The sequence below is a fragment of the Columba livia genome, chromosome 12 (genome assembly GCF_036013475.1).
Source record: "Columba livia isolate bColLiv1 breed racing homer chromosome 12, bColLiv1.pat.W.v2, whole genome shotgun sequence".
Classification (NCBI taxonomy): Eukaryota; Metazoa; Chordata; class Aves; order Columbiformes; family Columbidae; genus Columba; species Columba livia.
The window spans coordinates 17,866,892-17,881,217 of NC_088613.1; the positions used below are offsets into that span (position 1 = coordinate 17,866,892).

Here is a 14,326-nt window from a genome sequence, read left to right on the forward strand (position 1 = left end):
CAAGTGTTTGCTAAAGCTACTTCAATATTTAATCTCTTTGTGCATTGAGCCTGTGCCTACACTGCCGGGAAAGCACCTTCTGTAGTTCACATGCGCAGAGGAGACAGCGCTGGTGTTTAGGTAACTCACAGTAGCTATATAATCAAGGAAGGGAGATTTCAAAAGAGCTGTTTTGATGATGGAGAAACACCTGTACGTTCAATTATTCTTGTCCTCACTGTGACCAAAGATAAGCTTGACCCGAATCTGACAATGCTGATTTTTGTATTGCAAATGGGCTCTTCGACCAAGTTGTCTTTTTTTCAGGAGTGTACCTTAACGCCGCTGAGTTGGACTGTGTGCGTTGGTTGTCTCGGTGTTTTGTGTTGCACCTTTGCTCTCACAATACTTGATTTCCCAGCGTAACAAATGGTGAATTATTTTGAGACTGGCAATTTGTGAGTAACACATGCTTGTCAGAGTGTGTCGCTTCTCTGCTGCCAGCAGATGGATTCCATCCATGGTTTCATGCTCAGATTGCAGATCAAAGTATTTTGCATCATTTTTGCTATGCTATTTTAGTAAAATGTGGTCATTTCCTTGATGCACATATATATATATTTTATATATATACCTATAAAATATTTTTTGGGCTTCAACAGAAGTCAATAAATGAGCCAGCACTAAGGTTGTTGTAGCATGAAGAGTGGTGTATCCAACTTGCCAAATCTTGAAATGTCTGTAACAAGTATGCTGAAAGCAGAATATGTGTATGGAAAATAAAGTTAACTACGGCGTTCATAAAGCTTTGTTTTAGTGTAAGTAGACACACGTGCCATTTCTGAGAACTTTTCTAACAGGGTTGTCAGTGTCCCTGGAGCTGGATGTTGGTGGGGAAACAGAAACTTTTGCGTCAAATCTGTTCACACATTTACATCCCATTAGCTGATCTTTCTCTGTTGATTGGATCAAAGCATGGGTCTGACATCTGCTAAAGGACCGGCTGCTTCGTGGATCCTTCCAATGGGCAGGTAGGGAAGAGATATAAATAAAGTGTTGTCCTTTTGCTAGCCGGGGAGCTGGTAATTTCATGGCCTAAAGCATGCCGGGTTTGGTTTCCTTTCAGGATCTGGTTTCCTTTCAGGATCCTACAGAAATGCAGAGGTTTTTTAAAAAGTTAAAGCAATTGGCAGGTGGGGAAATGTTTGTGGGTTTCACTTATTTCTGATGTAGGAGAAATTGCCGCTACCATGGCAGCATCTTCCGCAGCAGAAGCCAGTTCCTGTAGATCAGAACATGCCCCTTTGGGTAAATTGTGCCGGCAGAGTGATTGTGTTGCCCTAGTTCTATCAGTGCCGCATGAATAACCACACCTGAGCAAAATTAGTTCCTAAACTATTAACACCTCTGGTTCAGGTTTTTAACAGTTCCTAATAAGTAGTTTTTGCTGGATGGTTGTTTGTGATACTCGGTGTACAGTGACCCTTGTGGTACTGGGCTTCTGAACTCTTTGGCCCGAGAAAGTGAATCAAGTGCTCAAAATCCAAGGATCGCTTTACATGTTCCTTTGAAATTCAGTCCCAGCACAGGGAGATACAGTCACAAGCTGCATCTCTTACACCAGTATTTTAGGAATAGTACCATAGAGTTAATTTTACTGCAGTCGCTTTATTTTTAATACAAAAAAATGACTTCTTAAAGAGTTATGTAGATCAGGAAATGATGGCAGATTAAGTACCTGGACTAGGATGTAGGACAAGCCGTAATGCTCCTGTTCAGCCAGTCAGTAATTTTAGTAAGTGTGCTTCCCAACTAGTGCATTATCCTGAGGTGTCCTGTGTCCTCCTGGCCGGTCACACGCAGAGCGGGGTTCGCGTGTTCGTGTCCCCGTGTGCTCGGGGTCAGTGGCTCTCTGTGCTCGCAGGGGCAAGGGTGCTCCATCCGTCTTTGAGGGTGACAGGGTGGTGACTTCACTAATACCAGCATTGACCCCTAGTGATGAAAAGACTAAGCGTTTTCCTGTGGTTTTCTGCAACGTTATAGCTGTGACCTCTCCGGAACATGGAACAACAGGCCCGAAATATTTGGGGAGGGGGTCTCACAGGTTTCACTGGCACTTCTGTGCCTGAACAGGGGGCAGGAGGAGCTGCCAAACTGCAATAAAGAGAGAAGAGCACTCTGCCTTTCCTTTGTCCGGGCGCTATGGACTTGATGAGGATTCCTGGGGCGGAGAGAAGCGCTGGAGTGAGGAGGAGGAGGGAGAAATGCATTAATCTTCCCACTTCAGAAAGGAACAGTTGGAAAGGTTCAAAGGCAAGTGATTTTCTACATTTCCTTGGCTCCAACACCTTGGGTGTGCTGAACGAGCTGTGGAAGATGCTGCAGTCAAGATGCTCCTGGTGCTGACGGTCTTAGGAGGCGTTTTGAGATCTGCCATTTTAACTGCTTTGTTTTAAGATTTGTGCTAATAAACTACCCCCTTGTCAGCTTTTGCCAGAGAAATGCACATAAAACTATAGTAAAGATTAAAATTTAAAGCAGGAAAAATGCGTTCCACAGGGGTCACTTGTAAAAGACCTTAGGAGAATAGTGTTCAGATATCAGAGGGGCTTTTTCTTTAATAAAAACTGAAATGCTTTTGCAGGTTCTCTGCCCATTAGATAACTTTTAATTTTTACTAATAATGATTTACATCAGATGATGAAAAATGTGGTTCCAAGCTCCATTACATCTCATTTGTTTCCTAACTATGAACAAAAATAAATTAACAAAAATCTCCATGTGCCTGTTTTTTCTAGCAGAAAAAAAATGCTGGCTTTATGCTTTAAGAAGGAAAAAGCCTCTGATTAACTTAACCTAAGTGCCCGGTGTTTGCAGTGGCTACTTCCCGATGCTGAGTGTGAAGATGATCCGGCCCAGGAAGCGGTCGCTGTTAACGTCGTTGATAATACCTTTCCCATTCAGACTGCACTGGATAGGAACCAAATAATTCTTCTTTACATCTGTAAAGTGCATAGCCACCAGTGGGGACGTATAGTTGACCTGAAAGGAAAGGAGATTTCAGTGTAATTTTTGAAGGAGAAGTAAAGCAGGCAGTGCTTCCATATTCAGTGTTAATTATGAGTAATTGATTCACAGTTTCCAGGCATTGGAGTGCGTTTGCCTGATGCACATCGTAGTCCCTCGGGATGCTAAAGCTGAGCCTTTCTGTACCTTGGAGGGATGGGATCATATCTGAGTTTCGCACTGCACCGCGCCTCTTGGGTTGGTGGGCCAGGACAAGTAACACTGGATAACGGGACTTCCAAATCCTTTCTCCTGTTCTAAAAACCAGTCTATGGCTTGTAATAAGAAATCTGTGGCGTTCCTCAGATCTGTGTGCTCAAAGTACACACAGACCTGGCATCTGGGGCTGTGACTCAGCCGGTCAGTGTGACAATAGGAGTCCGGCGCCTGCCTCCTGTGTTACCTCCTGACGCTGTACAGCCTAGCGCAGGCCAAAGCAGTGCTGGCCAGCGTGTTCAGAAATAGCCACCAGTGCTGGACTGCTCCGTTTTGAGCCACCCAGCCTGAAGTGGTTTTGTCATAGCTTTGAGAGAAGCCCCATCCTTTTCCTCTTGTGTTACCTAACCCTTGATTTCTCTAACTCCCAGGGAAAATGCTGGTGTTGAGGCCTTCTCTGGGAGTTAGCAAAGCCAGTCTTAGTCTCCAGATGATAAATCTAAACATTCCCATTGCTGGCAAGGGGGAACCGGAGTCCCCAAGGATTTCACGCAGTTTGTCAGAGACAGAAATAGAGCGCTGTAATCCCAGTGCCCTCCCTCCTGCCTGCATCTGCCCAAAATAGCCAGAAAGCACATCTGTACTCTCCTTCCCAAAGGGACACAACAAAGTCCTTACTTACATGAGTGATCTTGCCATAGTAGGGATAATACATGAGATCAAACGTCCCGTTTCCAGGGTAGAAGTCCACTGATCTGAGATCACTCTCGTTGCCTTTCTGTGATTGGTAAAAAAAAAGAGAAGGGTACACACATAACACATGGGACACAAAATACAGCCCCCTTTGGAGTAAGGTGAAGAAGCTTTAGTACAGACACCTCTCGGAAATCCACATGAGGGCTCAGCTGTGCCTGCCTGCGGGCAGCGTGTTTGCTGGGAGAGCCAGAGCATCCCTGTGCTGTGAAGGCACAGGCGAGGGTTACAGACTTTGCCGGCTGTCGATCCCTTCCTGCTCTTGCCTACTGCTTTATTGCCCTCCAAAGGTGTGATCCAGCTGCTGCTTGAACCCTTCCTTCACCCCACTGCTGTGCCTTGCAGGGTGCTCCCCGGGACTGAGGGTCCTGCGGGGTGGGTGGGGATGGATGTGAGCAGCTCCTGTCTCATCCCCCAGCTCCAGGCTCTGGCTGGTACCCAGCCCGGTGGGGCTGCCCTCAGGGGCTGAGCAGAGCACTGCTGGTGAGGCTGGCAGGAGCTGGGAGGGTGAGGACCAGGCTGGGAAGCAGGACACTGTGGCCTCCGTTGTTCTCAGCAGACTGGTCCCCACTTGTGCCCAGAGGCATCGGCAGTGCTGGGTCCTGCGAGTGTTTGGGGCTAAAATGGGGATGGATAGTGGTGGGGTCCATCAGAGGGAGACATTTGGCCTTCTACACAGCACCCTGCGGAGCGGGAATGAGACAGTACCTGCACTTTGCAGTCCACGCTCACGGGGACCCCAGCACCAGGGCGGTAGCCTATGATCTGCAAAAACAAGAGACATCCATGCTTGTATGAAATGCAGTGCCAGGTGCATGCTGCCTCCCTTACCCAGGGTTTAAGCTCTCCTATGTGCCAGTCACATTGCTTAGGACGGGAGTTAGGTGTCCCTAGAAGCAGAGTTCGCCTCCTGAGAGCGGGGACAGAGCAGAGCACCCGGAGAGTACAGACTCCTTGGAGTAGCACAGCCACGTCCACACACATTTATTTTCCCAGCAATGTGCACTGATCCACTATGCTATTAGATGATTTCAAATAAACTTGATCCTATGAAAATTCCCATTATAAAGAGACTAGAGCCTGAGGTGCAGCCCTAAAGCTCAGCTCCTCCCATGGAGAGGCCAGGCACAATACCTTCCAAGCACTCAGCCTCAGCAAATCAAACTGAGCAAGTTTTGTAGGGTAGCGTTTCTTTTTTATGTTTTCTAGCAGGTATGAAACAGCAGGTTTTGGGATTCTAGTTCCCTTTTCCCTGGGCCTGAGAAGTGGAGGGGTTTCAGTCTCTGCATGGTCTTTATCGCACTGGGATGCACTGAAGGAAGGAATTAGACAACTGGCTTTCTCTGTACCCGGTTCATCTTCAGCAGGATGCAGGGCTGGCCTCTGGAGTAGCCAAATGTTGGGTCCTCAATGCCAGAGCAGTTCTGCAGCAGTGAGCGCTTGAACTGGCAGGCCTTCTTCTTCTCGCTTTCATTGCCCCCTTGGATGAAGTACCGTCCTGAGGTGCACTTGATATTCTTCTCCTCTTGGACTTTGTCATCATAGGCTGGTGGAGACCAAGAGACTTGTTAATGTTTTTGAGGACCCGCACAGAGTACATCTGCATGTCAAGGGAGTTAGAAAATCCCACCTGGAAAGGCATGGCAGAAGCTCCCATGACCACCTTATCAGCCTCCCTTTCTAGATGGGGGGCCACGAGATGCCGAGAGCTGATCTGTGCCCCAGGAGGAGCCCCCCACACCATGCACATGTGTGCACGGATTCAAACAACTTGCCGGCATGACTTCTGGGGTGCCCAAGAGCTTACCTGCTAGGAAGTGGTGCATGCTGTCCACGTACGGCTGCCACGTGCTGGGCTGAGAGACGTTGAAGGCGATGGTGAACCCATTCAAGTACGGTCTGATCATTACTCCTGGAGAAGGAAACAGGCCCTGCTAGAGCAGACATGCATGGACTGGCCTCAGGCTTGGGGCACGTGCTGCAGGGGCTGGCTGCACTGCGGCGGAGCTCGGGGCTGGCACAGGCGTGAGAGCGGCAACACCAGCTCACAAATAAAGTCTCTCCTCAAGCCGCTGATCCCTCACCTCTATTTCACACTCAGACAGCACCATGCACATCAAAGTATCCCGGGAAATGTGGGAGACTGGGAGGGTCTCAGCAGCGCTGTGGGAAAATGATGGACTTGGGACCGCAGACAGGGACTGAGGGATGATGCCCTGTGCTCCCAGCCATACGACCAGGTCCAGGGAGCAGGGCGAGGGGGCCTCCTCTTCCCCACCAACACAAAAACACTGGGAAAATGCTTCTTCTGTTACAGGGAAAGGAGTTTTTAAACATTTTTCTTGCCAGGACTCCCCCAAATAATAATGCATAAAAGCTACTCTTAATTTGCATTTTATTTTGAAGATATGAGGTATAAAGGGGCAGCAACTGAAGTGAATGGGCTTCTCCTATGAAGTGCCTAAACTTGCCCATTTACATTGAGGATAATTAGCGTAATAATTATAATGATTAGAACAACAATTAGTATAATTATAATGAATGCTTCACATAGGGCTATTTAAGATGCCCGATCCTCTGCAGATAACCTGCAGTATCGTCAGTGCTCTGAGGTAAGTGATAACACCCTGTGTTGTGGAGGGCTGGTTGACTGTAGGAGTGTACAGCCACAGCAGGACTTTACCCAGGGTCCCTGCCACGCCACATTGGTGGCACTTCACCGGGCAGGTGCCAGCAGAGGTGCCTGAGGCTGAGCTGGCTGGGGAACGTACCTGGTGGAGACACGCGGTCCCGGTACCTGGGCGTGTAGGGGCTCAGCGTGAGCAGCATCACGTACATGCAGAAGGCAAACATTCCGGCCAGGCACGTGTAGAAAACGAAGTAAAACAGTAAGATCAAACCTGCAAAAGAGAGAGGGCATGTTGCTGTTAACACAACCAGAGCACTCCCAGGGGCTGTGTCCCACAGCGATGTGCAGCTGTGCTCAGCACGATGTCCTCTGCAGCCCCGAGTCATGGAGTTGGGAGCTCGCAGCCCCCCTACATCCACAGACCCTGGCATTTTTGGGTGTAGGACTCTCAGCCAGACACACTCCCTGCCCAGCCCTGGGACCAGGGCAGCTGCCATTTGGCTTTGCACCTTTTTTGCTGCATGACCCTTCCCAGAGCTGGGTCAGGACTGGGTCTGTGTGTCCACCAACCTCAGCTCTCTCTGACAGACAGACCCGACCTTGACTCTTGCCCTTCCCACTCCTTCAGCTTTAGCATGTCCCAGTTCCCAATGGGGGCTGTGGGGCAATGCTCCTGCCCCAGCTCCTGTCTCCTGCACAGCAGGGACCCCAGCACTGAGACCGCAGCGAGCGGCATCGCCCGGGGGCTGCAGCACCGCTGGTTGTTTCACAGCCCTGACATCCAAAGAATGGGTTTGTTTTTCCTCTGGACCAGGCTTGACTGAGGATGTCTCAAGAGGCCATAGCCTATGAATAAAACCCAGTGGCTCAGAAAGCAAATTGAAGCCCTAACGCAAACATTTCCCAGAAGAAGCATGCTGGCAGCTCGGAGGGAGCCCTGGGAACGCAGATGTGCACTCCTGCTGTGCTTCTGCGGGGCTGCGGTGCTGGGAACCGCTGCAGGGCCATGTCCTGCTGTGGGGCATGCCGGGACAGATGGGACCATCACTGCTGCTGGTGGCACAGCCTCTGCACCAGTCTGGTGGGGCTGGAGCTGCAGCCTGGGTGCCAAGATAATGCTTTTTGGGACATGGTGCTGCTACCGTGCCCATTCTTACATTTCCTGCAATACAGCAGGAACTGTTGTCATGGGCAGAGCTCTGGGGGAGCCTTTCCCAGGGGCTCCCCTCTGTGCTGACCCTGTGGCCAGCCGGCTCCCTGCATTTTGGCAGCACAGGTCCGCTGAGCCCCCCGTCCCCGAGGAACAACTCCAGGGCCAGTGTGGGAGGGCAGGCTCAGGCAGGGCACCCAGCTACTCCTGGGGTGCAGGAGGACACTGCTCCCTCCCCAAGGCTGTAAATAACTTCCAGCAGTTGCAAGCCAGGGCCACGAGCACACCAGCCTGAGCAAGCCCTTACACAGGGTTTTCCTCAGCACCTGGCAGAGCCTCCAGAAACCCAAACCCACGTCCCTGAGGACTGTCACCCCTGCACAGCTCCTGCACTCCAGCCTGTGCGCTCCCATCCAGCAAAGGATCAGCAAAACTGGGTTGCCTCTGCAGCCGACAATGGGCACAGGGGAGCAAATGTGGATTTCAAGGCCTGCCCTGGACTCGTGCTTGTGGGTTTTCAGACTCCTCCAGTGTTTGTGGCAGTTTATTTTTTTCTCCTGGCTGTCCCCATAGGCTGAGCAGCTGCCCCCAGTAATGTGCAGCCTTACACTAGTGCAGGTTGTGCATGTGATGCTGGGCTAAGGTTGGGGATTTTCGCTCCGCTGCAGGGGCTGGGTGCTGTCAGGACAGAGCTGCAAGCGTGGATGGCATCGCGTGTGCTGTGGCACCTTGGTCCCAGACTGAGCCTGCAGCAGTGCTCACCCCCAGCAGTGGGCTGCTCTGAACACCCAGGTCACCTCCAGGCTCAGCGATCGGCTTTGAAGGCCACTTGGATACGGATAAAATAGACAGGGGGCTCAAAACCCTCACTGGCACATCCCAGCCCACCAGCCCCGGTAGCACATGTAGGCTCTGCCGTGTCACACCCCAAAAAGCTGCAAGGTGACAGTGACCAGCCCTTCCCGCCCCACAGCCAGGGAACACGCAGGCTCAGCCCTGTGGTGTGCACCTTCCCCAAAACGCCTGCCCTGTGCCCCAGGTGCTCTTCACCCACCGACACTGATGACCCCAAAGCCACCTCTCCATGGGCTCCTGATTACACAGGCAGGAGCTGGGTCTCTGGTGGCACCAGGGGTGCGTGGCTGCAGCAGATCCACCTGCAGCCCCAATGCTTGCTCGGGCTCTTAATTTCTTCCCAGTACATGGTCTGGGCAGCTCAAAATCTTTGCTTTCATGTTCTCAGTAAAGATTCACATCCAGACCAATGATAACTTTCCCAAGGTTTTCTGCTTGTCCTCCTCACTAGTTTTTTATTGCACTGCTTAGAAACATCTACCCTAAAAACGGGGAACGGCAGTGTCAGTCCAAACTATCAAGGACATTCACAGGCAAGTGCATCTGTTGTAAAGCAGAAAAAGCAACAATCCCCAAAAGCGGGGCTTAAGCAACCACCTACCCCAGCTCTTGGCCGTTCTCCCCAGGCAAGTTCTCTCCTCTGGGTTCCACAGGAACGTCTTCATCTCCCCAGCCAGGTCTGCCCACGTTTTGCTCCCCATCTCTGCCTCAGTCTTGTCCCCCTCTCTGTTAGGATCCTGGACCTTCTCCTCATGCTTATTTTCCTGGAAGAGTTACAGAACACAACCCCCACATGCAAGCTGAACATCTCATTGGCCAAAAATAAATGCAAAAGCACTTAATAGCTGGAAATGTTTCAAATTTCCGTTTTCCCATCATCACTCTTGAGTTAAACAGAGGCAGTTTTGGCTGTTCTGACTGAAGATCGCTTAGATCCCAGCATCCATTTTTCCATGACATGTACATCACTGCTGTCACATTGGGCGTCTCCTTGGCCTGGCATTTTCAGAAAATCATGTTCTTCCACCTGCACGATCATGGCCAAAGAAAACCTGTGATTTGGGAGGACCAGGGTTGTTCCCACGCTTCTGCAACATCTCTGAGCTCAAATGCACGTTTTCTGTGCTATCACAGATGACAGCAGGCAGTATTATTAAACAGGTCATCCAGTTTGTTTTTCTTGGCGTGTGAGCAAGTGGTTTGTCTTTGGAGAAATCCCTGTGTTGTCTTTTAATTACACTGAGTTCCAGGGAAAAGCATCTCCCCAGGTGGCAAGAGTTTGCATTTTACCTCGGTGGTGAAAAGTTGTTTGCGTGGAGCTCGGAACGCAAATCAATCTGTACCTGTGCCTGGCCAAGAGTCACTTGAGAAGAGGCATGGCAGCTGTTCTTAACCACCCTTGAACATGGGCAGGCTCTCTGTCTCCAAAAGCAGGCAGAGAGGTGGGAGAGGGTGCAGACCTCACTTTGAGATCGGAGCAGGCTGGGCCAGGTACTGCTGGGGAGAAGGGCTGATGCTGAGATGCTTTAATGCAAATGCTGCTAAAGGGCTCAGCTGCTCCCAGCTGGGTCAGGGCCACGCTTGCCCACCCTGGCCACATCTCCCTGAAGCCACTGTGCCCGCTGTGAGCGCAGCCCCGCAGCAGCTGCACTGGCACCATCGCCCTGTGTCAGCGCTGGGGCCATGGAAACCCACTGGCTGTGGGCACCTGTTGGAGCCACAGACGACAAGTGAGATATTTACACCCCACGGGTCAGCCTGGGACAGCTGGGAAGTGTCTGACAGCTTGGCAGAAAGTCTGGCTTGGAAACACCTTTGAATCGGGGGAATTAAACTCTGCTCAGACACACAAATACTGCAAAACAGTGCGAATGGGTGGAGAGTACTGACTCTGAAGCCCATATTTGTGCCTTGGAGAGCCTGGGCTAGACCCATGGGGGCTGTAAACCATCACCATCCCACTGACTGCACCAATTGGACCCAGTTAAAGCCCCAGTGGGGCTCTTTTGAAAGCACGCCTGCGTCAGAGCGCTGCTGCCGGCAAAGTGCCCGCAGCTGCCCGTACAGTGGAGGCAGCTCTTGGCCCGGGTCCCTTAGCCCTGGCTGGAGCCCTTCCCGGGCCAGCTCCTGCACAGCCACAGCCCAGCGCCACGCACAGCTCCAGCTCCTGCACGGCCACAGCCCAGCACCACGCACAGCTCCAGCTCCTGCACGGCCACAGCCCTCCCCACGCACAGCTCCAGCTCCTGCACGGCCACAGCCCAGCACCACGCACAGCTCCAGCTCCTGCACAGCCACAGCCCAGCGCCACGCACAGCTCCAGCTCCTGCACGGCCACAGCCCTGCCCCACGCACAGCTGGCGAAAACAGAGGATTTCGAAGCAGGGAAGCAGCAGCCCCAACACGAGTGTCACCAACAGGGACGTGGGAGCGAAGGTGTGGGGGCTGCCAGGACACCTGCAGTAGAGCAAGTGATAGAAGAAAGGGAGGAGAAGGAGTCCTTCCTCCAGTTCTCCTCCCCATTAAATGAAAGAGTAACTGGCAGCTGTTCCAGAAACAGTTTTTTCAGACTGCCAGAGCAGCGGGGACTGCTCAGAGGGACTTTGCACCAATGCTTAGTGCTGCTTTAGGAAAAGCCCTTTGGATTTCACACCAGCTGCAGGTGGGAGGCAGCGAGTGCAGCACATGGGCTGTATGTACAGCCCTCTCCCAGGAGCTGCCACTAATGCATAGAGCTGTGGGGGGACACAGGGACGGTTCTCCATGGTCTCTTACCTAGTGCACCGTAGAGCTCTGCCCTGCAGAAAGCTTTTGCGAGGAGGGAAAGGCTACCGAGTCTTCTGGCTTTGTGCCACATGAAGGGTCCAGTCCTGCCAGCTGGGAGAGCCCATGGGGTCCATGGCAGTGCAGGAAGGCTGAGGGGTGCACAGGTTCTCCCCAGGGGCAGGGAGGTCTGTGTGGGGCAGCCAGAGAGGATGGGATGACCCCACTGCTGTGTCCCTGGCAGAGGTCCCTGAGCTGGGAAGCTAGGCTAGGTCTGGCTTGCAACACCTCCTGGGGTTTTATCTTCGCAGGCCAGGAGCAGAGATGGTCTCGGAGGAGTCCCTTTTACCTGGACAAGGGGCAGGAGGAGCAGCAGGAGCTGGGGTGAGAGCATGCTGGGGCAGGAAGGGGGCACAGCCACAGAGGGACCTGTTGGGACACTGCTGCCTTCTGTGGCAGCTGGGGTGACTCTGGGTGGTGAAGCAAAGCTGGGGTTCATCCCTGGTGGGATCACACGGTGCTGACAGTCACAGGTGCCCTGAGGGAGGCCAGGGGCTTCCCCATCCTCACCCTGGACCAGGTCAGTTCTCAACAGTGGATTCCTCCTGCTGAAAGCCAGCTGTGCAGAGGGTGGCCCATGCCCAGGTGTCCTCATCCTTCCCAGCCCCCTGACTTCCCAGGACCATCAACCAGACCCCCTGTTGCCCCTTCCCCTCTCAGTGCAAAGTGCTTGCTCTTTGCCCAAGGGGTGAAGAAGCATTTCCTAAAGCAAAGTAGCTACAATTACCAGCCATGAAGCAGGTCCCTGGCAGCAGCCCCCGCCTTGCCTCTCAAAGGGTGGCCAGCAGCCCCCAAAAGACTCACCACCTTCTGTTGGGTGCTCCTGTGCCGGCCCTCTGTGCCTTCAGCGCTGGTATTCCCCTCCATCCCTGGGTGGGAAACGCAGAGAAACATGAGCGTCAGCAATGCAGGAGCCCGGGGCTGAGCTCAGCAATACCAGCCCCATCGTGGGTGCCGTTTCACCTGGCCCTCGGGGACCCATGGGCACAGCCCCCTCCCCAGCACAGCTCCCCAGACCTGCAGCACCCCCCAAAAAGGCTGAGTGGAGCTGCACCAAGACCTTTGCCTGTCTGCAAGGAACCACACTGCTTTCCCTTCCTACCCTGCAGGACTTCAGCGTTCCGGAGTGAATCAAAAAATAACTTGCTTTCCTAAGAGGGGTGAGATCAACGCAACAGGATCCTGTCCAGATCCCGCTGGCACCTGGTGCCCTTTGCAGCACCCTCACAGCATTCTGCCCCGCGCCTGAGTTCCCACCAAGGCCAGCCAGTGCCCTACATGGGGAAACCGGGCTCTCCGCCCCAGGGAGACCACAGAGTTGTTAATAAACATTAGCAAATTGCTAGGGCTTTCGATGGCCACATGTGTCTGTCATATGTGCTTGTCAGTCATGGCAGGGCCCTGTTCAATGTTTGCAAAATCTCTTTTGCAGTGAAGGGGTAGTGCGAGGGGCAGTTCTATATTTATCCCTTTGAATTGAGACAGCAGCTAGGAGTGCACAGTGTCGGCTTCCCCGACCCGCCGTTAGAGCTGAGCAGTCACGGAGACAAAATCCAGAGGAATACCTTGCTGTGACACCCTGTGGACCAGGGCGTATCAGATTTTCCCCCATCAGTGAATTATGGGGACAAGATGGTGCATGAGAGGCACAGGGGGTGCGTGCTGGAGTTCCACTGCTGTGGGGGGCCAGCGTGGTGGGAGTGCTGGGGAGCAGCAGGGGGGACTGGACACTGGGGTCAGGCCAATATCACCAAAACCCTGCCTGCTGCTGCATGTGCCCCAGTGCCTGGAACAGCTTCAGCAGTGTGTTTGCAGCGAGTGAGAGCTGCCTGTCCCCAGCTGTGCTCCATGCAGCTCTCACGGAACAGCATGGCTTGTTTTACTCTGTCCCTAGCCAGAGCTCAGCACTGTCCACCAGCTCATTCCCTCAGCATGTTTCCAACAGAGCCAGTGACCCTTCCCTTCGTGAGAGAGCCGAGCCCTGTGGCAAAATGCTGCCTTGCCCCAGGCTGGGGCTTTGGCTGGAGGCATGAGGAGGTCTGTCCCAAGCTCCCACAGGGCTGCACCATGCCAGCCAAGTGGGCGAAGCACCGTTTCTCCCTTCCCTCTCCTGAAGGTGGCTGAACGCCATGCACCGGCTGTGCTAATAAATGGGCACAGAGGGAAGGAAAGAGGTCTGGCAGCTGCCCCAGTCTGCGCCGAGTTGGCCAGGGCTGCCGCACGCCTGCTGCCAGCTACACAAGCAGTGCTGGCTCGGCACCGGCACTGCCCACCGCCGGGCATGCAGGCAGGAGGGCGCGCAGGCAGGAGGGCACGCAGGCAGCCCTGCTTGAGCCTGGCACTCCACAGCTGGGCTTGGGCGTCAGGGGCTGGAGAGCTGTCTGCCCAAAACTTGGCAGCTGGTGTAGGGTGCAGGGATTTAACTGGGCCTGGGCAATTGTGTGGCACCAGCAGCTCCCCAGGGCCACACACACCCGGTCACAGTGATTGTGCTGCTGCACAGCCTGACCCTGACAAGAGCAGAGGAGGGAGCTGAGCAACCCATCCCCTCCATCACCAGCACAGAGCGGGAGGGGCCAGGGCCAGCCCCGCTGCCCAGTGGGGCACAGGCAGTGAGCACAGGGGTCCTCTAGTTCATCCAAGGTGGAGAACCACTATTTTCTCCGGAGGTGACATGTCCTTTGCCATTAATTGATCTGGGCATTTGTAACCTGCCTCTTGCACTGCTGTCAGTGTATGCTTTCTCTTTTCTCCTGGGAGAAGTTGGTAATTAGGCTCTCATCCAATCAAAGTGTGGGTTTTTTGAACCAGAGATAGGATTAGTTTATTTTAACTTGATGAAATATGCTTTGGCTTGAAATAATTACATGATTTGCACTTAGCACCTCTCAGCCCAGGGCATTAAAGTGATTTAC

The 14,326-nt window shown here is 53.0% G+C and overlaps 1 protein-coding gene across 3 annotated transcripts; it reads right to left on the bottom strand.

The window, feature by feature from the left end:
* Positions 1 to 1,627: 1,627 nt before the first annotated feature.
* Positions 1,628 to 12,652, bottom strand: ATP1B4 (ATPase Na+/K+ transporting family member beta 4). 3 transcript variants are annotated; one of them, XM_065077985.1, is made up of 9 exons: positions 12,514 to 12,652; positions 12,216 to 12,280; positions 9,190 to 9,352; positions 6,726 to 6,854; positions 5,762 to 5,866; positions 5,304 to 5,500; positions 4,663 to 4,719; positions 3,884 to 3,979; positions 1,628 to 3,021 (listed from the first exon to the last, which is right to left on the bottom strand). In XM_065077985.1, exons 2-9 carry the CDS (start codon positions 12,276 to 12,278, stop codon positions 2,860 to 2,862), a joined length of 972 nt encoding a protein of 323 aa, XP_064934057.1. In that variant the 5' UTR covers positions 12,279 to 12,280; positions 12,514 to 12,652; the 3' UTR covers positions 1,628 to 2,859. The 3 variants fall into 3 exon arrangements, with proteins under 3 accessions (XP_064934057.1, XP_064934058.1, XP_064934059.1); XM_065077986.1 differs by having other exon boundaries at positions 12,472 to 12,534; XM_065077987.1 differs by lacking the exon at positions 12,514 to 12,652 and adding an exon at positions 12,429 to 12,485.
* Positions 12,653 to 14,326: the final 1,674 nt, after the last annotated feature.

Bases quoted from the DNA above. Each gene is read 5' to 3' on its own strand.
- ATP1B4 (XM_065077985.1), bottom strand. From the start codon at position 12,278: ATGGAGGGGAATACCAGCGCTGAAGGCACAGAGGGCCGGCACAGGAGC. The intron at 6,855-9,189 runs GTAGGTGGTTGC...TCTCTTTTGCAG, and splicing joins GAGAACGGCCAAGAGCTGGG to GTTTGATCTTACTGTTTTAC. The intron at 5,501-5,761 runs GTAAGCTCTTGG...GGTCTCCACCAG, and splicing joins CATGCACCACTTCCTAGCAG to CCTATGATGACAAAGTCCAA.